Source organism: Salvelinus alpinus, chromosome 2, assembly GCF_045679555.1.
Source record: "Salvelinus alpinus chromosome 2, SLU_Salpinus.1, whole genome shotgun sequence".
NCBI lineage: Eukaryota > Metazoa > Chordata > Actinopteri > Salmoniformes > Salmonidae > Salvelinus > Salvelinus alpinus.
The window spans coordinates 90,881,116-90,905,989 of record NC_092087.1 but is presented as its reverse complement, the minus strand read 5'-3'; the positions used below and the strand labels follow the sequence as shown (position 1 = coordinate 90,905,989).

The 24,874-nt window shown below is 44.3% G+C and overlaps 2 protein-coding genes across 5 annotated transcripts in view; both read right to left on the bottom strand.

Annotated features, from left to right (window-relative positions):
* LOC139568208 (polymeric immunoglobulin receptor-like) overlaps positions 1–2,274 on the bottom strand; it is a 10,895-nt gene extending 8,621 nt beyond the window's left edge. Inside the window, exons 1-4 of one of the 2 annotated variants that reach the window (XM_071389948.1) lie at positions 2,063–2,274; positions 1,640–1,966; positions 910–1,245; positions 462–785 (exon numbers count right to left, since the gene is read on the bottom strand). In XM_071389948.1, the coding sequence (XP_071246049.1) occupies positions 462–785; positions 910–1,245; positions 1,640–1,966; positions 2,063–2,105 (1,030 nt within the window). In that variant the 5' untranslated portion in view covers positions 2,106–2,274. The remainder of the gene's footprint in view (positions 1–461; positions 786–909; positions 1,246–1,639; positions 1,967–2,062) is intronic. The other variant, XM_071389950.1, reaches the window with a different exon arrangement.
* An 831-nt stretch (positions 2,275–3,105) lies between these two features.
* Positions 3,106–24,874, bottom strand: part of LOC139568209 (uncharacterized) — a 57,237-nt gene continuing 35,468 nt past the window's right edge. The window contains exons 5-9 of one of the 3 annotated variants that reach the window (XM_071389952.1): positions 10,548–10,883; positions 10,209–10,316; positions 10,044–10,106; positions 6,540–6,578; positions 3,106–5,737 (exon numbers count right to left, since the gene is read on the bottom strand). In XM_071389952.1, the coding sequence (XP_071246053.1) occupies positions 5,526–5,737; positions 6,540–6,578; positions 10,044–10,106; positions 10,209–10,316; positions 10,548–10,883 (758 nt within the window). In that variant the 3' untranslated portion in view covers positions 3,106–5,525. Of the gene's footprint in view, positions 5,738–5,885; positions 5,994–6,539; positions 6,579–10,043; positions 10,107–10,208; positions 10,317–10,547; positions 10,884–24,874 lie in introns of all 3 variants that reach the window. The other 2 variants (XM_071389951.1, XM_071389953.1) reach the window with 2 other exon arrangements.

Sequence of the window (24,874 nt, the reverse complement as noted above, 5' to 3'; positions counted from 1 at the left end):
CACCCAGCCTCCACTAACACACTGACCCACCCAGCCTCCACTAACACACTGACCCACCCAGCCTCCACTAACACACTGACCCACCCAGCCTCCACTAACACACTGACTGCCTGCTGTCCACCACTGAACAACTACTACTGATAAGATGTTTAGATCAATGATACATTTCAATCAGCTAATAACAACATATTTCACAATGTTCTAGATGTGATTCATAACAGAGTTACTGCAGGGGTACAGCATGGAAAGTAGAGGAGGCTGGTGGCAGGAGATATAGGAGGACAGGCTCATTGTAATGACTGGAATAGAATAGATTGAACGGTATCAAACACATCAAATGCATGGTTTCCATGGTTTCCATGTGTTGATACCTTTCCATCCATTACAGCCATTACAATGAGCCTGTCCTCCTATATCTCCTCCCACCAGCCACCACTGACGTAAAGATTTGATCCACTTACCCACAGAAAATATAAATCTAGTGTAGTCTGCAGGTCTCCATCTTCTATCAGATCCACACCAATATGTCCCAGAATCCTCTGGTCTCATCTTCTTGATGTGAACAGTGAAGTTGGTCTTCTCACGGTTGTCCCTCAGAGAAAACCTCTCATTCCATTTAATGATGTTAGGTTGTGTAGCTGTAACTTTATTTTCACAGGTTAAAGGACTGTCCCCCTTACAGAAGAACTTCTCATTCTTCTTGTGGCCTGCTGGATATTTACAAGTAAGCCTGGCAGTCTCCCCAACCTGCTCATTCACATTGATTGGTTTGACATCCCTCCAATCTGTGAATGAGATTTTTTTTAAACACATGCACATTTCAATTAAACGACTTTTATCAAATAGATATGAGTGTAACTTGTGTGTTTATGTTCACATGTTAAAGAGAAAGAAGAAGTTTATACTCACTTCTAACAAGCAGCTTCACCTGTGTGATCAGTGTAATGTAACGTTGTTCTGTCCTGCTGGTTTCTACTCCACACCAGTAGGTCCCAGTATCATCTTCAGTCAGGTCCCTGATGGTCACTGTGGAGAATCTCTCTCCTGTGTTGTCAGACACAGAGAAACGACCAGCTTTTGCAGTTGTCTGGTGAGCAGCAATCATATAAACACAAGTCTTGAAGTCATTGCTTTCCTTGCAGAAATACTTGATGCTGTCCTCATGGTCCTCTGGATAGTTGCATCTGATGGTAGCTTCTCCTCCCAGATAGGCCGTCTCTGTGACTGACTTCTCACAGCAGTCATCTGTCAATAGGAACACACATCACAACCTTAGTCTAGTACTATAGACTGACTTCTCACAGCAGTCATCTGTCAATAGGAACACACATCACAACCTTAGTCTAGTACTATAGACTGACTTCTCACAGCAGTCATCTGTCAATAGGAACACACATCACAACCTTAGTCTAGTACTATAGACTGACTTCTCACAGCAGTCATCTGTCAATAGGAACACACATCACAACCTTAGTCTAGTACTATAGACTGACTTCTCACAGCAGTCATCTGTCAATAGGAACACACATCACAACCTTAGTCTAATACTATAGACTGACTTCATTGACTAGTGGTACTGATCATGTGATAACATATGTAGCTAAATTAATTTAATAAAGTTAAAGTAAAAGTCTCTCACCCTTCTTCACATCCAGCTCTACCTTGGTATAACTGTCAGGTGCAGTAGGTTTGTCCACTCCACACCAGTAGGTCCCTTCATCTTGTCTGGTCAGTTGTCTGATGATCACCTTGAAGTAGTTACTTCCAGTGATGTCATACAGAGAGAATCTACCACTGTGTGCCCAGGTGTTCTTCCTCAGAGTAGTTATCTTCTTATCACAACTATAAGTCCACTTTGTTCCATTACAGAAATATTTGTCATGACTTCTTTCTTCTGTGGAATAATGACAGTAGAGGATGACAGTTCCTCCAGAGTATCCTGTCACTTTGAAGGAGCTCAAACAACCTGTCAATCAGACAAGAGAAAATATATTATCTGTAGTAGCAGCCTTTATAAGAAGACTAACTGGATGTTATTACATTGTTATAACAAGCGTATTACCTGTCATGAAGGAGAGGAGGATGACTATCAGCAGGATCCTCATCTTGTTGTGTTCCAGGTTGGTCCAGGTGTCTATAGGTCCTGATATAATGTTGTGTTCTCTCCAGGTTGGTCCAGGTGTCTATAGGTCCTGATATAATGTTGTGTTCTCTCCAGGTTGGTCCAGGTGTCTATAGGTTCTGATATAATGTTGTGTTCTCTCCAGGTTGGTCCAGGTGTCTATAGGTCCTGATATAATGCTGTGTTCTCTCCAGGTTGGTCCAGGTGTCTATAGGTCCTGATATAATGCTGTGTTCTCTCCAGGTTGGTCCAGGTGTCTATAGGTCCTGATATAATGCTGTGTTCTCTCCAGGTTGGTCCAGGTGTCTATAGGTCCTGATATAATGCTGTGTTCTCTCCAGGTTGGTCCAGGTGTCTATAGGTCCTGATATAATGCTGTGTTCTCTCCAGGTTGGTCCAGGTGTCTATAGGTCCTGATATAATGCTGTGTTCTCTCCAGGTTGGTCCAGGTGTCTATAGGTCCTGATATAATGCTGTGTTCTCTCCAGGTTGGTCCAGGTGTCTATAGGTCCTGATATAATGTTGTGTTCTCTCCAGGTTGGTCCAGGTGTCTATAGGTCCTGATATAATGTTGTGTTCTCTCCAGGTTGGTCCAGGTGTCTATTGGTCCTGATATAGTACTGTGTGTCCAAGTCTACAACTCTCTCTGTTCTCTCTCTACTTATAGGAACTTAAATACAAACGTAATGTACTTCATGTACTCTCTCTCTCTCTCTGCCCCTCCCTCTCTCTAACTCACTATTTGCGCTCGTACAACTATGTACTTCCCTATTTCTGCATCTCTCTCTCTCTCTACTAGTTCAAACCCTCCTACCACATGTTATTTCTGACAGCCCCTCCCTCTTCCTCCTTAACCAATCTCATCTATGTACCTACATTACACAGTAGAGAGAGAGAGAGAGAGAGAGAGAGAGAGAGAGAGAGAGAGAGAGAGAGAGAGAGAGAGAGAGAGAGAGAGAGAGAGGGAGGGTGAGAGAAAGAGAGACAGAGTCCTCTATGGATCATAGCACAGAAACACATTCAAAGACTCTCATTCAGACTGGAGGCTGTCTACAGAGGAGAGAAACAGAGTTATTCTGCCACTGGAGGGCGCTCTCCCTCCATCTCTCTCTCCCTCCAGCTCTCTCTCCCTCCATCTATCCCTCAATCTCACCTCTGTGTGTCTAGTGACAGTGGTACTTGTTGATGAGACAGGTACTGAGTTTACTGACAGCACCAGTGGAGGCTGGTGAGGGGAGGACTACTTATAGTAATGGCTAGAATGGACCGTATCAAATACATAAATATATTGGTGCTTTATTGATAAATACACATAGTCTCATTTCCCAGTTGTCATGACTGTCCTGTGAGGATCAGACTGATGGGGGGAGGTGACAGTAACCAGGCCTCTCTCTCTCCAACAGAGAGGAGAGGGGGAGCTGTTGATTCGTCACCTTCACACCCTGCTGTAAATCTCTGGATGGGGAAACTTTGTCTCTCTACCCTTTAGTATTGGGATTGGAATGTCTTTTGTCTAGAGAGACTTTTGCCCAAAACTCTAACTTTGGAACAGTATTTCTAACATCCGAATGTAGAATGTAGAATGTAGAATGTATATGTCAAGTTTCCATCCAATAGACACTGTGAAATGAAGATAATATTTTTGTTAAGAATTTGATTCAAATTTTCTAACGAGTACATAGTTTTGATGATACATTGCCCAGTAAGTAGCCACGCCTGAGGGACCTCAGAGAGCGTTTCAGCATGATGGTAACACCCCATTTTTACCAGAGTGTATAAAGGATTGGCTAAGAATTAACATATCAGACCAGAACATTTCTGTGTTGCTGCTGGCGTGTAAAGTGGTCAGGAGCTGAACCCTGAAAAATCAATCTTTAGACCAGAAAGATGTGAGACCATGGAAAAGGTCAGAACTTAACCTCAACACGAGGTGAAGAAGATAGACTCACCTTCCTTTAGACCAGAGAGACGAAGAGCTGCAGCTCATGTCCATCTTGGTCCGAATCCTGAGTGCCAACACGAGGAGGAAGAGGCGAGAAGCTCACCTCAGACAATCACTGGTACAGCTGATTAGCTGTCTTAAGTCAGATATCGAGAAAAACTCATCTAAAGGACTATCTTGCTATGCTCATCACCAACTCTCATCACTGTTGACATGGCTGGTTATCTTCCAGAGTGAACAACAGTAGAAGACGGGAAAGGGAAACCCCTTTCGGACAATCAGAGCCAAACAGCTGGAAGGTCAACAACTTTCCGAAAAGGCTTAGTTCCGACCGAGATAAACGAAGAACAGCATTCAACACGTAAATACATTCATTATTTCTTATACCGAACGGGCGGTGGTTCGTGTGCAAAGTATGCGATTAATGGGAGAATAGTTATGGAATGTGACCATGATAAGTGTCCATTTCATAGGGACTTTTGTCTCATGCAAGTGTGTGTGTGTGTTCTGTTATTATTTAGTTAGTTAGTAAATAAATTATTCAACCAAATTGTATAGTACTGAATAATTATCAAGGTTGGGGTTCTTGCAGATCCAAGAAGGTTACGACTGTTCAGAATGAGAATTGATATCAGGTAATGATTAATAAGTGACTGTTCAGAATGAGAATTGATATGAGGTAATGATTAATAAGTGACTGTTCAGAATGAGAATTGATATGAGGTAATAATTAATAAGTGACTGTTCAGAATGAGACTGATATGAGGTAATGATTAATAAGTGACTGTTCAGAATGAGAATTGATATGAGGTAATAATTAATAAGTGACTGTTCAGAATGCGACTGATATGAGGTAATAATTAATAAGTGACTGTTATTGATATATATCTTATATAGCTTCTAGAGTTTAATTTAGGAGATGATAACTCATTAAACAACTTATTCCGTGGTGCCCCAAATCTTAATGAGTTAATTGTTTCATGATTAATTTAATTGGGTAACAATTAAACATAGTTAGTGGATTTAAGCAAAAACATTCATCAGATTAATGAAAGTCAAGTCCAGACAGTCAAGTGGAGTAAAAAGCTGTAGCATAGTGGAGACAGGCTGGATATCTGGGGATGTTGACAGTAGCTTAGTGGAGACAGGCTGGATCTCTGGGGAAGTTGACAGTAGCATAGTGGAGACAGGCTGGATCTCTGGGGAAGTTGACAGTAGCCTAGTGGAGACAGGCTGGATCTCTGGGGATGTTGACAGTAGCCTAGTGGAGACAGGCTGGATCTCTGGGGAAGTTGACAGTAGCATAGTGGAGACAGGCTGGATCTCTGGGGAAGTTGACAGTAGCATAGTGGAGACAGGCTGGATCTCTGGGGAAGTTGACAGTGTCATAGTGGAGACAGGCTGGATCTCTGGGGAAGTTGACAGTAGCATAGTGGAGACAGGCTGGATCTCTGGGGAAGTTTACAGTAGAGCCTCTCCACCTCCAACGTTGGAGTAGATGTCATCTGGATGAGGATTGGTTGCCTTGGCATAGATTATGGTGATGTCACAAGCTGTATATGGGTTATGATTGGTTCCTGTGGCATAGATGGGGTTGGTGATGGTTCCTGTGTCTGGATCCTGGTTGGTTGTCATGGAGTCAGACACCAACAGTCTGGCAGAGTGTTTAGATGCTGAAGAGGAAAACAAACAGATGATTTATTGTTGATAATTATTTATTTATGTTTTGTTATTAAATGTTTTTAGTTATAAAACCTTTACAAATGTTTTGACATATTTGTTAAATCTTTAAATAATGATTGTGTGTAATAACTAGTGTACCTGTTGGTCTCCTGTCTCTGTCTCTCCTCTGTCTAAAGAACATGAACAGCAGCAGACCCAGCAGTAGTAGAACAACACCCAGACCAACACCAGAGAACATCACATCACCTAGAACACCCAGACCAACACCAGAGAACATCACAACACCTAGAACACCCAGACCAACACCAGAGAACATCACATCACCTAGAACACCCAGAACAACACCAGAGAACATAACATCACCTAGAACACCCAGACCAACACCAGAGAACATCACATCACCTAGAACACCCAGACCAACAACAGAGAACATCACGTCACCTAGAAAACCCAGAACAACACCAGAGAACATCACATCACCTAGAACACCCAGACCAACACCAGAGAACATCACGTCACCTAGAACAACCAGAACAACACCAGAAAACATCACATCACCTAGAACACCCAGAACAACACCAGAGAACATCACATCACCTAGAACACCCAGAACAACACCAGAGAACATCACATCACCTAGAACACCCAGACCAACACCAGAGAACATCACATCACCTAGAACACCCAGACCAACACCAGAGAACATCACATCACCTAGAACACCCAGACCAACACCAGAGAACATCACATCACCTAGAACACCCAGACCAACACCAGAGAACATCACATTACCTAGAACACCCAGGCCAACACCAGAGAACATCACGTCACCTAGAACACCCAGACCAACACCAGAGAACATCAGATCACCTAGAACACCCAGAGACAGTACTCAGGCATAATGTAACAGTGATGGTACATTTAGCTAGTCTCTACTGTACTGTACTTCTGTGTTTCTTCATTTCAGAGGGAGGGAGGAGGGAAGACAACATCAGACAGAGAAACATGTGGTGTTGAGGAGAGCAGAAATAAAGAAGAAATGTTAATGATAAGTTATCAATAGTAAGAGCCAGATTTTTTAGTCTAAAACCAGGTATCAGGAAAGTCAATGCTTTTTTGTTCAATCTCCTTCACTGTCTGGAGGAGGAAGATGTAATGGCTAGTTTATACCACAAGGTGGTGGATCTATAGATTCATGGTTGTAGTTTAAAAGGGTTGGATGCTTGGTAGTTGTAGTCCTTGTTACAGTTTGGTGCTTGGTAGTTGTAGTCCATGTTACAGTATGGTGCTTGGTAGTTGTAGTCCATGTTACAGTATGGTGAGTGGTAGTTGTAGTCCATGCTACAGTATGGTGCTTGGTAGTTGTAGTCCATGTTACAGTATGGTGCCTGGTAGTTGTAGTCCATGCTACAGTATGGTGCTTGGTAGTTGTAGTCCATGTTACAGTATGGTGCTTGGTAGTTGTAGTCCATGTTGCAGTATAGCGCTTGATAGTTGTAGTCCATGTTACAGTTTGGTGCTTGGTAGTTGTAGTCCATGTTACAGTATGGTGCTTGGTAGTCGTAGTCCATGTTACAGTATGGTGCTTGGTAGTTGTAGTCCATGTTACAGTATGGTGCTTGGTAGTTGTAGTCCATGTTACAGTATAGTGTCATGTGGTGCTGACCCAGCTGGCAAAGTGGATCTGGGCCGATTCCGGCTGAGAGTCGGGCACTCGGTCGTCGTCGTCGGTCGTCGTCGTGAGTCGGCAGTATTACTATTAGTATCAGTATTACTTAGGATTCAGGGATTGAGCCATCTGTCCCAAATGTATTATTGGGGCTCTGGCTGATTGGGGCTACTCTCTGGCAGATGATTACACGGGCTGCTTTATATAATTAACATTTCATTAGTTATTTTTCCATATTTTCTCATTGTTTCTGTGATTTAAAAAAATACAATTAACATTTACATTAAATTATTTAAGAGTCCTGTTTAAGTAGTATTTTTGTATTTTGATACTTTGTGCAAGGCAAAAATTGCAGTGCAAACTACGTTGCTACAGATGTTGGTTCGATACCTGTGCCGGCCACGCCCGGGAGACCTATAAGGCGACGCACAATTTGTCCAGCGTCGTCAGAGATAGGAGAAGGTTTGGCCGGCTGGGATGTCCTTGTCCCATCGCGCTGTAGCGACTCTTGTGGTGTGCCAGGCACATGCACACTGACACGATCTCCAGGTGTACGGTGTTTCATCCGACACAAAATGTTTTTATGTGGATGGGTATAATTCGTATGTATAAAATGTATAATAGTAATATTTAAAATGACTAAATAGGGTAATTTTGTATACATTTATTTAAATTTGTATCAGTCCGCTTCTGGGGGGATTCTGGTAAGATGCCGTCAAAATTGGTTGAATTCCGGTAGACAGAAACGGCCCGATTCTGGGCTGTCCTTAATTTTGATTCCGGGCTGACTTAATCAGTTCCGACCGCCCGGAAGAGGGAAGCTTCTGGACCGATTCCTCAATGCTAGCTGGGGAGGGTTCATTATGTTACCTTGTGTTCTAGTCATGTCTGTGGTGGTGATGCTGTTGTTACCTTGTGTTCTAGTCATGTCTGTGGTGGTGATGCTGTTGTTACCTTGTGTTCTAGTCATGTCTGTGGTGGTGATGCTGTTGTTACCTTGTGTTCTAGTCATGTCTGTGGTGGTGATGCTGTTACCTTGTGTTCTAGTCATGTCTGTGGTGGTGATGCTGTTGTTACCTTGTGTTCTAGTGATGTCTGTGGTGGTGATGCTGTTGTTACCTTGTGTTCTACTCATGTCTGTGGTGGTGATGCTGTTGTTACCTCGTGTTCTAGTCATGTCTGTGGTGGTGATGCTGTTGTTACCTTGTGTTCTAGTCATGTCTGTGGTGGTGATGCTGTTGTTACCTTGTGTTCTAGTCATGTCTGTGGTGGTGATGCTGTTGTTACCTCGTGTTCTAGTCATGTCTGTGGTGGTGATGCTGTTGTTACCTTGTGTTCTAGTCATGTCTGTGGTGGTGATGCTGTTGTTACCCTGTGTTCTAGTCATGTCTGTGGTGGTGATGCTGTTGTTACCTTGTGTTCTAGTCATGTCTGTGGTGGTGATGCTGTTGTTACCTTGTGTTTTACTCATGTCTGTGGTGGTGATGCTGTTGTTACCTTGTGTTCTCGTCATGTCTGTGGTGGTGATGCTGTTGTTACCTTATGTTCTACTCATGTCTGTGGTGGTGATGCTGTTGTTACCTTGTGTTCTAGTCATGTCTGTGGTGGTGATGCTGTTGTTACCTTGTGTTCTAGTCATGTCTGTGGTGGTGATGCTGTTGTTACCTTGTGTTCTAGTCATGTCTGTGGTGGTGATGCTGTTGTTACCTTGTGTTCTAGTCATGTCTGTGGTGGTGATGCTGTTGTTACCTTGTGTTCTAGTCATGTCTGTGGTGGTGATGCTGTTACCTTGTGTTCTAGTCATGTCTGTGGTGGTGATGCTGTTGTTACCTTGTCTTCTAGTGATGTCTGTGGTGGTGATGCTGTTGTTACCTTGTGTTCTACTCATGTCTGTGGTGGTGATGCTGTTGTTACCTCGTGTTCTAGTCATGTCTGTGGTGGTGATGCTGTTGTTACCTTGTGTTCTAGTCATGTCTGTGGTGGTGATGCTGTTGTTACCTTGTGTTCTAGTCATGTCTGTGGTGGTGATGCTGTTGTTACCTCGTGTTCTAGTCATGTCTGTGGTGGTGATGCTGTTGTTACCTTGTGTTCTAGTCATGTCTGTGGTGGTGATGCTGTTGTTACCCTGTGTTCTAGTCATGTCTGTGGTGGTGATGCTGTTGTTACCTTGTGTTCTAGTCATGTCTGTGGTGGTGATGCTGTTGTTACCTTGTGTTTTACTCATGTCTGTGGTGGTGATGCTGTTGTTACCTTGTGTTCTCGTCATGTCTGTGGTGGTGATGCTGTTGTTACCTTATGTTCTACTCATGTCTGTGGTGGTGATGCTGTTGTTACCTTGTATTCTAGTCATGTCTGTGGTGGTGATGCTGTTGTTACCTCGTGTTCTAGTCATGTCTGTGGTGGTGATGCTGTTGTTACCTTGTGTTCTAGTCATGTCTGTGGATGGTGATGCTGTTGTTACCTTGTGTTCTAGTCATGTCTGTGGTGGTGATGCTGTTGTTACCTTGTGTTCTACTCATGTCTGTGGTGGTGATGCTGTTACCTTGTGTTCTAGTCATGTCTGTGGATGGTGATGCTGTTGTTACCTTGTGTTCTAGTCATGTCTGTGGTGGTGATGTTGTTGTTACCTTGTGTTCTAGTCAAGTCTGTGGATGGTGATGCTTTTGTTCCTACTGTTCCATTGGTCCTATCTGTTGGAACATATGAGTCAAATAAGTCAGGTGAAAACCCCTCAACAATCAGGTAGGTGTGCAGTCTTTAGTGAGCCGTGCCCCTTAGGGTAATATACGTACCAGTTGCGGAGTTTGAGGAGTCAGTTGTCATGGTGATGTTTGTTGATGGGTGTGACGTGGAGAGGAGAGGTCTGGAGGTGATGGAGCCAGGGTTGGGAGGAACAGGAGCTGTAGAGAGAGGAGAAGAGATAGAGTCATGGAGAAAGAGAGAGAGAGAGAGAGAGAGAGAGAGAGAGAGAGAGAGAGAGAGAGAGAGAGAGAGAGAGAGAGAGAGAGAGAGAGAGAGAGAGAGAGAGAGAGAGAGAGACAGAGAGACAAAGAATGTATCAACACAAATATATAAAGTACAAAATGTCACAGTAATCGTAAGCACACAAAAATACATTCTCAGACACCAACCTCTGTCCACAGTGAGCCTGACTTCAGTTGGCTGATCATGTCCCCATGTATCCACTCCACACCAGTATGTATCAGCATCCTCTAGGACCAGGTTAGTGATGGTCACAGTGAAGACTCTTCTCTCTGTGTCGTCATACAGAGAATATCTCCCTGGATGAGTCCACGCTGGGGGCTGATGTTTCGGGGTTTGGATGACAACAACACTGTCACTGTATATCCCTTTAGAGAGGTACTTCTGGTATGTCTCATACCCCCGATCATAAGGACACTGAATGTGAGCATTTCCTCCTTCTGTTGCTCTGTTTATTATCACCCCTGACAACACACAGACCACAGCTACAACAGAAACACAGACACATAATTATAGTATGTACAGACATCCTCAGATTGTGTTGTTGATAAACTCTCACATCACTGTCTTGGCAGCTCTGTACTAGTCTAATGTCTGGACATTGAGAATCAAGGGAAACATGTTTAAAATATGACCATTACCTTGAATGTGACTAGTAATGCAGAACTGATCTCTTTAATTACTAATAAAGTTTGGTACTGGTCTACTGCTGAATGATAAAGTAAAGTACAGCATTGATTTATGAGTTCAGGACTACAGGAATACAGTAAAACAGTGTTGAATGATAAAGTAGTAAAGTAATAAAGTACAGTATTGATCACTATGGTATAAAATTATACATGCTCAGTATTGATCACTATGGTATAAAATGATACATGCTCAGTATTGAGTGATGTGTTCTGTGAGTAACAGAGTTCAATATGGGGTGTGTATTAATGTATTGAGGTCTGATAGTAACAGTTCAATATGGGGTGTGTATTAATGTATTGAGGTCTGATAGTAACAGTTCAATATGGGGTGTGTATTAATGTATTGAGGTCTGATAGTAACAGTTCAATATGGGGTGTTTATTAATGTATTGAGGTCTGATAGTAACAGTTCAATATGGGGTGTGTATTAATGTATTGAGGTCTGACAGTAACAGTTCAATATGGGGTGTGTATTAATGTATTGAGGTCTGATAGTAACAGTTCAATATGGGGTGTGTATTAATGTATTGAGGTCTGATAGTAACAGTTCAATATGGGGTGTGTATTAATGTATTGAGGTCTAATAGTAACAGTTCAATATGAGGTGTGTATTAATGTATTGAGGTCTGATAGTAACAGAGTTCAATATGGGGTGTGTATTAATGTATTGAGGTCTGATAGTAACAGTTCAATATGGAGTGTGTATTAATGTATTGAGGTCTGATAGTAACAGTTCAATATGGGGTGTGTATTAATGTATTGATGTCTGATAGTAACAGTTCAATATGGAGTGTGTATTAATGTATTGATTTCTAATAGTAACAGTTCAATATGGGGTGTGTATTAATGTATTGAGGTCTGATAGTAACAGTTCAATATGGGGTGTGTATTAATGTATTGAGGTCTGATAGTAACAGTTCAATATGGGGTGTGTATTAATGTATTGATGTCTGATAGTAACAGTTCATTATGGAGTGTGTATTAATGTATTGATTTCTAATAGTAACAGTTCAATATGGGGTGTGTATTAATGTATTGAGGTCTGATAGTAACAGTTCAATATGGGGTGTGTATTAATGTATTGAGGTCTAATAGTAACAGTTCAATATGGGGTGTGTATTAATGTAAAAAAAATTATACATTATAATATCATCGTTGTATATCAAAGTTATTGTAATGTGGATAACTTTAAAAATGGAAATTAAAAGTATTCAAATCTGAAATATTAAATTCAACCAGAGTGTCTATAGATAATGGGAAAAGTCTAGACTTAACTGTTGCACAATCATTCCCAAGGTGAATGGCTCGGCCCTCCACACTATAAAACTACACACTATTGCAGAGACTTTGATATTTCCGGCCGCAATTGATATGGTGAAACCAATGTTTGGGGAGGCAGAGGCACAGAAACCCACATCAATACCTTTGTCAGATGACACTGTTAAACGAAGAATGTATGCAATTGCTAGCAATCAAGAGGAAACTCTGACTTGAACGACTAAAATGTTTCGCATTGAGAGAGGAACTGTTGTCATTCACAATGGAGGTAAAATAAAAAGACTTGGTTGACTATCTTTGTAAGAAAATGTGTCTCCTTGCCTTTATAACAGACGTATTGGGAAACTGAATAAACTGAATGTCAGCATGCAGGGGAAATACAAAAGCATTCTACAGATGAGTGACCCAATCAGTGGATTCAGATCAGAGGAAAGAATTGTTATTGGAGAGAGTCTTTCAAAAGCTTTCTAACAGAAAACAGCATCAGTAAGAGTCCCACACGAATGATGACTAATCACCTCCAAAACAACTGGAATCTCGGAAATCTCAGACATCCAACTTCAGTGAGTTCAACACAACTGGGAAGTCTGAAAAAAACGATCTCCGACTGGGAAAAAATTGGTTTGAATCAACTCTGAATCGGGAACACGGGCCTCTTTCTAGAGCTCCAACCTGAAGATCACTGATGTCATGATATGACCTTATTTTTTTCCGACTTCCCAGTTGGCTTGAAAGCACCATAAATGCAGAGAATGCCAGACTGGTCATAACTTAGCCTACTGTTCTGACTTGTTGGTGCACATGTAGCCAATAACCTGATTTAGAGAAATGTCATCACTGAATATTGTAAGAGCTTTCATTGTCTGCTGATATGCCCCCTTTTTTTATCCTACGGTTCTGACTTGGTGATCAAGGAAAATACTGTAAGAACGACCCATGTTCTGAATTCTGTCGCTGTACATTTCAAAGTGCTTGTAACGATCTATGAGGAGTAGGAAGGAACGGACCAAAACGCAGCGTGGTAAGTGTCCATGATTATTTATTATAACAGAACACGAAAATACAAAATAACAAAGTGAATGTAAGAAATGAAAATCGAAACAGTCCTGAAAGGTGAAAAAACAAAACAGGAAACAACTACCCACAAATACCAGGTGGGAAAAGGCTACCTAAGTATGGTTCTCAATCAGAGACAACGATAGACAGCTGCCTCTGATTGGGAACCGTACCAGGCCAAACACATAGAAAAGAAAACATAGAAAAACACATAGAATGCCCACCCCAACTCACGGCCCGACCAAACCAAAATAGAGACATAAAAAAGGAACTAAGGTCAGGGCGTGACAATGCTGAACAAATAGTTATATTGACCACGTCCGTCCTAGCTAGCTTATTAATGTCTATCGAAATGACGGACTACCTCTTATCAGCTCATCGTCCCCCTAACCAGAAACCGTGGATGGCATTCACGCAAAACTGAAAGCGTGAACCACTTCATTTAACCATGGAAAGAGGTCTGGGAATAGGGCTGAATATAAACAGCATAGTTTTTCCCTCCAAGGCAATCAAACAAGCGGAATGCCGGTACAGGGACAAAGTGGAGTCTCAATTCAACTCCCTCCAAGTCTCTGACCACTACCTTGTATCCTTTTCCCTCTCGCTCTCATCCAACACTTCCCACACTGCCCCTACTCGGATGGTATCGCGCCGTCCCAACCTTCGCTCTCTCTCCCCCGCTACTCTCTCCTCTTCCATCCTATCATCTCTTCCCTCTGCTCAAACCTTCTCCAACCTATCTCCTGATTCTGCCTCCTCAACCCTCCTCTCCTCCCTTTCTGCATCCTTTGACTCTCTATGTCCCCTATCCTCCAGGCCGGCTCGGTCCTCCCCTCCTGCTCCGTGGCTCGACGACTCATTGCGAGCTCACAGAACAGGGCTCCGGGCAGCCGAGCGGAAATGGAGGAAAACTCGCCTCCCTGCGGACCTGGCATCCTTTCACTCCCTCCTCTCTACATTCTCCTCTTCTGTCTCTGCTGCTAAAGCCACTTTCTACCACTCTAAATTCCAAGCATCTGCCTCTAACCCTAGGAAGCTCTTTGCCACCTTCTCCTCCCTCCTGAATCATCCTCCCCCTCCTCCCCCCTCCTCCCTCTCTGCGGATGACTTCGTCAACCATTTTGAAAAGAAGGTCGACGACATCCGATCCTTGTTTGCTAAGTCAAACGACACCGCTGGTTCTGCTCACACTGCCCTACCTTGTGCTTTGACCTCTTTCTCCCCTCTCTCTCCAGATGAAATCTCGCGTCTTGTGACGGCCGGCCGCCCAACAACCTGCCCGCTTGACCCTATCCCCTCCTCTCTTCTCCAGACCATTTCCGGAGACCTTCTCCCTTACCTCACCTCGCTCATCAACTCATCCTTGACCGCTGGCTACGTCCCTTCCGTCTTCAAGAGAGCGAGAGTTGCACCCCTTCTGAAAAAACCTACACTCGATCCCTCCGATGTCAACAACTACAGACCAGTATCCCTTCTTTCTTTTCTCTCCAAAACTCTTGAACGTGCCGTCCTTGGCCAGCTCTCCTGCTATCTCTCTCAGAATGACCTTCTTGATCCAAATCAGTCAGGTTTCAAGACTAGTCATTCAACTGAGACTGCTCTTCTCTGTGTCACGGAGGCGCTCCGCACTGCTAAAGCTAACTCACTCTCCTCTGCTCTCATCCTTCTAGACCTATCGGCTGCCTTTGATACTGTGAACCATCAGATCCTCCTCTCCACCCTCTCCGAGTTGGGCATCTCCGGCGCGGCCCACGCTTGGATTGCATCCTACCTGACAGGTCGCTCCTACCAGGTGGCGTGGCGAGAATCTGTCTCCGCACCACGTGCTCTCACCACTGGTGTCCCCCAGGGCTCTGTTCTAGGCCCTCTCCTATTCTCGCTATACACCAAGTCACTTGGCTCTGTCATATCCTCACATGGTCTCTCCTATCATTGCTATGCAGACGACACACAATTAATCTTCTCCTTTCCCCCTTCTGATAACCAGGTGGCGAATCGCATCTCTGCATGTCTGGCAGACATATCAGTGTGGATGACGGATCACCACCTCAAGCTGAACCTCGGCAAGACGGAGCTGCTCTTCCTCCCGGGGAAGGACTGCCCGTTCCATGATCTCGCCATCACGGTTGACAACTCCATTGTGTCCTCCTCCCAGAGTGCTAAGAACCTTGGCGTGATCCTGGACAACACCCTGTCGTTCTCAACTAACATCAAGGCGGTGACCCGTTCCTGTAGGTTCATGCTCTACAACATTCGCAGAGTACGACCCTGCCTCACACAGGAAGCGGCGCAGGTCCTAATCCAGGCACTTGTCATCTCCCGTCTGGATTACTGCAACTCGCTGTTGGCTGGGCTTCCCAAGTTCTCTCACGTCACCCCGCTCCTCAGCTCTCTCCACTGGCTTCCAGTTGAAGCTCGCATCCGCTACAAGACCATGGTGCTTGCCTACGGAGCTGTGAGGGGAACGGCACCTCCGTACCTTCAGGCTCTGATCAGGCCCTACACCCAAACAAGGGCACTGCGTTCATCCACCTCTGGCCTGCTCGCCTCCCTACCTCTGAGGAAGTACAGTTCCCGCTCAGCCCAGTCAAAACTGTTCGCTGCTCTGGCACCCCAATGGTGGAACAAACTCCCTCACGACGCCAGGTCAGCGGAGTCAATCACCACCTTCCGGAGACACCTGAAACCCCACCTCTTTAAGGAATACCTAGGATAAGATAAAGTAATCCTTCTAACCCCCCCCCCCCCCCCTTAAAAGAGTTAGATGCACTATTGTAAAGTGGTTGTTCCACTGGATATCATAAGGTGAATGCACCAATTTGTAAGTCGCTCTGGATAAGAGCGTCTGCTAAATGACTTAAATGTAACGCCTCAAACACGAGACGTATGTGGCAGGGTTTACAGGAAATCAAGGACTACAAAAAGAAAACCAGCCACGTTACAGACACTGACGTCACGCTTCCAGAAAACTAAACAACTTCTTTGCCCGCTTTGAGGATAATACAGTGCCACCTTTGCAGCCCGTTAACAAGGACTGCACCCCCCCCCCCCCCTCCTTCTCCTTGGCAGATGTAAGTTAAACATTTAATCGTGTTAACCCTCGCAAGGCTGCTGGCCCAGACAGCATCCCAAGCCGCGTCCTCAGAGCATGCGCAGACCAGCTGGCTGGTTTGTTTATGGACATTTCAATCAATCTAAATCCCAGTCTGCTGTCCCCACATGCTTCAAGATGGCCACCATTGTTCCTGTACCCAAGAAGGCAAAGATAACTGAACGAAATGACTACCGCCCCGTAGCACTCACTTCTGTCATCATGAAGTGCTTTGAGAGACTAGTCAAGGATCATATCACCTACACCTTACCTGTCACCCTAGACCCACTTCAGTTTGCATACCGCCACAACAGGTCCACAGACGATGCAATCGCCATCACACTGCATACTGCCCTATCCCATCTGGACAAGAGGAATACCTATGTAAGAATGCTGTTCATTGACTACAGCTCAGCATTCAACACCATAGTGCCCTCCAAGCTCATCATCAAGGTGGAGGCCCTGGGTCTTAACCCCGCCCGGTGCAATTGGGTCCTGAACTTTCTGAAGGGCCTCCCCCTGGTGGTGAAGGTATGAAGCAACATCTCCACTTCCCTGACCCTCAACACTGGGGCCCCACAAGGGTGCATGCCCAGCCCAGTGGGTGCATGCGCAGTGGAGAAGGTGGAACGTTTTAAGTTCCTTGGCGTACACATCACAGACAAACTCTAATGGTCCACCCACACAGACAGTGTGGTGACGAAGTCGCAAGCGAAACCCTGACGAACTTTTACAGATGCACAATCGAAGGCATCCTGTCGGGCTGTATCACAGCTTGGTACGGCAACCGCACCGCCCTCAACTGCAAGGCTCTCCAGAGGGTGGTGCGGTCTACCCAATGCATCACCGGAGGCAAACTACCTGCCCTCCATGACACCTACAGCACCCGATGTCACAGGAAGGCCAAAAATATCATCAAGGACAACAACCACCCAAGCCACTGCCTGTTCACCCCGCTACCATCCAGAAGGTGAGGTCAGTACAGGTGCATCAAAGCTGAGACCGATAGACTGAAAAACAGCTTCTACCTCAAGGCCATCAGACTGCTCAACAGCAATCACTAACTCAGAGAGGCTGCTGCCTATATTGAGACCCAATCACTGGCCACTTTAATAAATGGATCACTAGTCACTTTAAACAATGCCACTCTAAACAATGCCACTTTAATAATGTTTCATATCCTACATTACTCATATCATATGTATATACTGTACTCTATACCATCTACTGCATCTTGCCTATGTCGCTCGGCCATCGCTCATCCATATATTTATATGTACATATTCTCATTCACCCCTTTAGATTTGTGTGTATTAGTTAGTTGTTGGGGAATTGCTAGATAGATATTACTGCACTGTCGGAACTAGAAACACAAGCATTAACATCTGCTAACCATGTGTATGTGACAAATTAACATTTTATTAGATTTGATTTATGCCATAGTTTGTACATCTCCACAGTGGGGGCACCGTTTGTCACCGTTATAGTGCAATTAATATATTGTTTAGTGTTCTGTAGTGACTTTGCTGGCCTGCATTCCCCAAAATTTTTGGGGGAGTTTGCCCCATTAAGGTTTACATGTTAAAATCGATACTGTATTTTAGTTATACTGTTTATACACCACATATTTCATTTATATACTGGATTCTTGACATAGCTCACTCTAGTTTATCTACTGCTGTACATATCATTCCTAGTTTATCTACTGCTGTACATATCATTCCTAGTTTATCTACTGCTGTACATGTCATTCCTAGTTTATCTACTGCTGTACATATCATTCCTAGTTTATCTACTGCTGTACATATCATTCCTAGTTTATCTACTGCTGTACATATCATTCCTAGTTTATCTACTGCTGTACATATCATTCCTAGTTTATCTACTGCTGTACATATCATTCCTAGTTTATCTACTGCTGTACATATCATTCCTAGTTTATCTACCGCTGTACAGATCATTCCTAGTTTATCTACTGCTGTACATATCACTCCTAGTTTATCTACTGCTGTACATATCATTCCTAGTTTATCTACTGCTGTACATATCATTCCTAGTTTATCTACTGCTGTACAGATCATTCTTAGTTTATCTACTGCTGTACAGATCATTCCTAGTTTATCTACTGCTGTACATATCATTCCTAGTTTATCTACTGCTGTACATATCATTCCTAGTTTATCTACTGCTGTACATATCATTCCTAGTTTATCTACTGCTGTACATATCATTCCTAGTTTATCTACCGCTGTACATATCATTCTTAGTTTATCTACTGCTGTACAAATCATTCCTAGTTTATCTTGTGTAAATTCCCCTGGTGGACATATGTATAGATTGTATTTTGATACTGCCATAGTGCTATTTGGGTTGTTACTTGGATTCCTCCCACCATTCTTGATTTCTTGTCGTTTTTGTAATTTTCTTTACATTTTAATTGTTTGTCGTTAGATTGCATTGCTAGGAGCTACTAACATAAATATTTCACTGCACCACTAATAACACCTGCTAAATACTGTACGCTTTGACTTGATTTGAATCTTACTTTAGTCCTGCACAAATCTAGTCAAAAGACAACATATCAGCCATTTTAGGTTCATAAGAAACAAGCTCAGCACTACTAACCTTTCTGCTACTTTAAAAACACATGTTCATTTCCTTGTTTACTATATACATATATGATCCAGACAGTACTATATATATATATAGAGAGAGAAACTGATACAGACAGAGAAAGAGAGAGAGACAGAGAAAGAGAGAGAGACAGACAGACAGAGAGGGAGAGAAAGACAGACAGAGAGAGAGGGACAGACAGACAGACAGAGAGAGAGGGACAGACAGACAGACAGACAGACAGACAGACAGACAGACAGACAGACAGACAGAGAGAGAGAGAGGGACAGAGAGAGGGACAGAGAGAGAGGGACAGAGAGAGGGACAGAGAGAGAGGGACAGAGAGAGGGACAGACAGACAGACAGAGAGAGAGGGACAGACAGACAGACAAAGAGAGGGACAGAGAGAGAGGGACAGACAGACAGACAGAGAGAGAGGGACAGAGAGAGGGGGACAGACAGACAGACAGAGAGAGGGGGACAGACAGACAGACAGACAGACAGAGAGAGGGGGACAGACAGACAGACAGAGAGAGGGGGACAGACAGACAGACAGACAGAGAGGGACAGACAGACGGACAGAGAGAGAGGGACAGAGAGAGGGACAGAGAGAGAGGGACAGAGAGAGGGACAGAGGGAGAGGGACAGAGAGATAGGGACAGAGAGAGGGACAGAGAGAGAGGGACAGAGAGAGGGACAGACAGACAGAGAGAGAGGGACAGACAGACAGACAGACAGACAGACAGACAGACAGACAGACAGACAGACAGACAGACAGACAGACAGACAGACAGACAGACAGACAGACAGACAGAGAGAGAGGGACAGACAGACAGAGAGACAGAGAGAGAGGGACAGACAGACAGACAGAGAGAGAGGGACAGAGAGAGAGGGACAGACAGACAGACAGAGAGAGGGGGACAGACAGACAGACAGACAGAGAGAGGGGGACAGACAGACAGACAGAGAGAGGGGGACAGGCAGACAGACAGAGAGAGGGGGACAGACAGACAGAGAGAGAGGGACAGACAGACAGACAGACAGACAGAGAGAGAGGGACAGACAGACAGACAGAGAGAGAGGGACAGACAGACAGACAGAGAGAGAGGGACAGACAGACAGACAGACAGAGAGAGAGGGACAGACAGACAGACATAGAGAGAGGGACAGACAGACAGAGAGAGAGGGACAGAGAGAGAGGGACAGACAGACAGACAGAGAGAGGGGGACAGACAGACAGACAGACAGAGAGAGGGGGACAGACAGACAGACAGACAGAGAGAGGGGGACAGACAGACAGACAGAGAGAGAGAGGGGGACAGACAGACAGACAGAGAGAGAGGGACAGACAGAAAGACAGAGAGAGAGAGGGACAGACAGACAGACAGAGAGAGAGGGACAGACAGACAGACAGAGAGAGAGAGAGGGACAGACAGACAGACAGACAGACAGAGAGAGAGGGACAGACAGACAGACAGAGAGAGAGGGACAGACAGACAGACAGAGAGAGAGGGACAGACAGACAGAGAGAGAGAGAGAGGGACAGAGAGAGGGGGACAGAGAGAGAGGGACAGAGAGAGAGGGACAGACAGAGAGGGACAGAGAGAGAGGGACAGAGAGAGAGGGACATACAGACAGACAGAGAGAGAGGGACAGAGAGAGGGGGTCAGACAGACAGACACAGAGAGGGGGACAGACAGACAGACAGAGAGAGAGGGACAGAGAGAGGGGGACAGACAGACAGACAGAGAGAGAGGGACAGAGAGAGGGGGACAGACAGACAGACAGACAGAGAGAGAGAGAGGGACAGAGAGAGGGGGACAGACAGACAGACAGACAGAGAGAGGGGGACAGACAGAGAGGGACAGACAGAGAGGGAAAGACAGAGAGGGACAGACAGAGAGGGACAGACAGAGAGGGACAGACAGAGAGGGAAAGACAGAGAGGGACAGACAGAGAGGGACAGACAGAGAGGGACAGACAGAGAGGGACAGACAGAGAAAGACAGACAGACAGACAGACAGACAGACAGACAGACAGACAGACAGACAGACAGACAGACAGACAGACAGACAGACAGACCTCACCTGAGAGGAGACAGCAGGAGACAACGTGGAGTATCTTCATTCTGGACAGTTACTCCTCAGTTACTATACTGTTAAAGTTACTTTACAACCACAGTTACTATACTGTTAAAGTTACTTTACTACCACAGTTACTATACTGTTAAAGTTACTTTACAACCAAAGTTACTATACTGTTAAAGTTACTTTACTATCACAGTTACTATACTGTTAAAGTTACTTTACTACCACAGTTACTATACTGTTAAAGTTACTTTACTACCACAGTTACTATACTGTTAAAGTTACTTTACTATCACAGTTACTATACTGTTAAAGTTACTTTAATATCACAGTTAATATACTGTTAAAGTTACTTTACTACCACAGTTAATATACTGTTAAAGTTACTTTAATATCACAGTTACTATACTGTTAAAATATAGTAAGGTCCACAACAGCTTCTCTGTCAGCTACTAGTTTGACAGCAGTGCTACTGAAAATATCTTTCTTCCTCTCTCTCTCTTCCTCCTCCCACTACACATCCTGTTGATTTCTCTGAAATTACCTCAGTGTCACCAGGTCTATGTGCTGCAGAGTGAAACTGGTTCAAACTGGCCAGAGGTTAGACTTCTAAACCACAAGAGAACTCAGCTAGCTGTGGTGAAAACTGTCAACTTCTCTGTTCTAAAGTTACCATGTTTGTTTCAGCAGAGGAGGAACACAATGTTGAGATGATGACATTATAGATAAAGTTTACATCAATATATTTTATTATATTGATCCACATATGTTTACAGTGACTGAGAAAGTATGGAGCAGAATGGATTTCTAAAAGTACAAATGATACAAAGAATAACATTTTACTAACACTCTCCTGTCTCTGTGTCAATGTAATGGTGTCATCATTTCAGTTTGGGTCTGTTATGTTGAGGGTTTGGTAGGTGGAGTCGTGGGTTGTTGTGTTGAGGGTTGGGTAGGTGGAGTCTTGGGTTGTTGTGTTGAGGGTTTGGTAGGTGGAGTCTTGGGTTGTTGTGTTGATGGTTTGGTAGGGGGAGTCTTGGGTTGTTGTGTTGAGGGTTTGGTAGGTGGAGTCTTGGGTTGTTGTGTTGAGGGTTTGGTAGGTGGAGTCTTGGGTTGTTGTGTTGAGGGTTTGGTAGGGGGAGTCTTGGGTTGTTGTGTTGAGGGTTTGGTAGGTGGAGTCTTGGGTTGTTGTGTTGAGGGTTTGGTAGGTGGAGTCTTGGGTTGTTGTGTTGAGGGTTTGGTAGGTGGAGTCTTGGGTTGTTGTGTTGAGGGTTTGGTAGGTGGAGTCTTGGGTTGTTGTGTCTGGATTGGTGACTGGCCCTGTGGAAAACACAACATATAAATCATGTGTGTGGCATGGGTATAGTGGTGTAGTGGTGTATTAGTGGTGTAGTAGTGTAGTAGTGTAGTGGTGTAGTGGTGTATTAGTGGTGTAGTAGTGTAGTAGTGTAGTGGTGTAGTGGTGTAGTAGTGTAGTAGTGTAGTAGTGCAGTGGTGCAGTAGTGTAGTAGTGTAGTGGTGTAGTAGTGTAGTAGTGTAGTGGTGTATTAGTGGTGTAGTAGTGTAGTAGTGTAGTAGTGTAGTGGTGTATTAGTGGTGTAGTAGTGTAGTAGTGTAGTGGTGTAGTGGTGTAGTAGTGTAGTAGTAGTGTAGTAGTGTAGTGGTGTAGTGGTGTAGTAGTGTAGTAGTGTAGTAGTGCAGTGGTGCAGTAGTGTAGTAGTGTAGTGGTGTAGTGGTGTATTAGTGGTGTAGTAGTGTAGTAGTGTAGTAGTGTAGTGGTGTAGTGGTGTATTAGTGGTGTAGTAGTGTAGTAGTGTAGTGGTGTAGTGGTGTAGTAGTGTAGTAGTGTAGTAGTGCAGTGGTGCAGTAGTGTAGTAGTGTAGTGGTGTAGTAGTGTAGTAGTGTAGTGGTGTATTAGTGGTGTAGTAGTGTAGTAGTGTAGTAGTGTAGTAGTGTAGTGGTGTAGTAGTGTAGTGGTGTATTAGTGGTGTAGTAGTGCAGTGGTGTAGTAGTGTAGTAGTGTAGTAGTGTAGTAGTGTAGTGGTGTAGTGGTGTAGTAGTGTAGTAGTGCAGTGGTGCAGTAGTGTAGTAGTGTAGTAGTGTAGTAGTGTAGTGGTGTAGTGTAGTGGTGTAGTGGTGTAGTAGTGTAGTAGTGTAGTGGTGTAGTAGTGTAGTAGTGTAGTAGTGTAGTGGTGTAGTGGTGTAGTAGTGTAGTAATGTAGTGGTGTAGTAGTGTAGTAGTGGTGTAGTGGTGTAGTGGTGTAGTAGTGTAGTAGTGTAGTGGTGTAGTGGTGTAGTGGTGTAGTAGTGTAGTGGTGTAGTGGTGTAGCGGTGTAGCGGTTGGCCTTCAAGTGTGCGTGTGTGTATGTGTGTGTGTGCAAGCATGCGTGCATTTGTGTGTGTTGGGGGGATAGTGGTAGAAGAAATCTGTGTCACAAGTGTTAAATTAGGAAAATAGACTGGTTTGTTTAATAGTGAGTTTCTGGACTATGTATTGGAAAGACTAAGAGAATTAGGGCACTATATTAAAGGGTAGACTCAGCGAGATGACGTTGCAACAAACAACACAGCAGATATTGAGATTCGACTTAAGACTGCTCTCATACAGTCACACAGAGTATCTGCGCGTATGTCCTGAATAAGTCATTTTGTATTAGCCTTTGTTGTTGTGTTGAGGGTTTGGTAGGTGGAGTCTTGGGTTGTTGTGTTGAGGGTTTGGTAGGTGGAGTCTTGGGTTGTTGTGTTGAGGGTTTGGTAGGTGGAGTCTTGGGTTGTTGTGTAGTGCAGTGGTGTAGTAGTGTAGTAGTGTAGTAGTGTAGTGGTGTAGTAGTGGTGTAGTGGTGTAGTGGTGTAGTGGTGTAGTAGTGTAGTGGTGTAGTGGTGTAGTAGTGTAGTGGTGTAGCGGTGTAGCGGTGTAGCGGTGTAGCGGTGTAGCGGTGTAGCGGTGTAGCGGTGTAGTTGTGATGTGGTGTAGTGGTGTAGTGGTGTAGTGGTGTAGTAGTGTAGTGGTCTAGTGGTGTAGTAGTGCAGTGGTGTAGTAGTGTAGTAGTTTAGTGGTGTAGTGGTGTAGCGGTGTAGCGGTGTAGCGGTGTCGCGGTGCAGCGGTGTAGCAATGTAGCAGTGTAGTAGTGTAGTGGTGTAGTAGTGTAGTAGTGGTGTAGTGGTGTAGTGGTGTAGTAGTGTAGTAGTGTAGTGGTGTAGTGGTGTAGTGGTGTAGTAGTGTAGTGGTGTAGCGGTGTAGCGGTGTAGCGGTGTAGCAGTGTAGCAGTGTAGTAGTGTAGTAGTGTAGTGGTGTAGTGGTGTAGTGGTGTAGTGGTGTAGTAGTGTAGTGGTGTAGTGGTGTCGTGGTGTCGTGGTGTAGTGCTGTAGTGGTGTAGTAGTGTAGTGGTGTAGTGGTGGTGGGGTAGTAGTGTAGTAGTGTAGTGGTGTAGTAGTGTAGTGTAGTGGTGTAGTGGTGGTGGTGTAGTAGTGTAGTAGTGTAGTGGTGTAGTAGTGTAGTAGTGTAGTGGTGTAGTAGTGTAGTGTAGTGGTGTAGTGGTGGTGGTGTAGTAGTGTAGTAGTGTAGTGGTGTAGTAGTGTAGTAGTGTAGTGGTGTAGTGGTGTAGTAGTGGTGGTGTAGTAGTGTAGTAGTGTAGTGGTGTAGTGGTGTAGTAGTGTAGTGG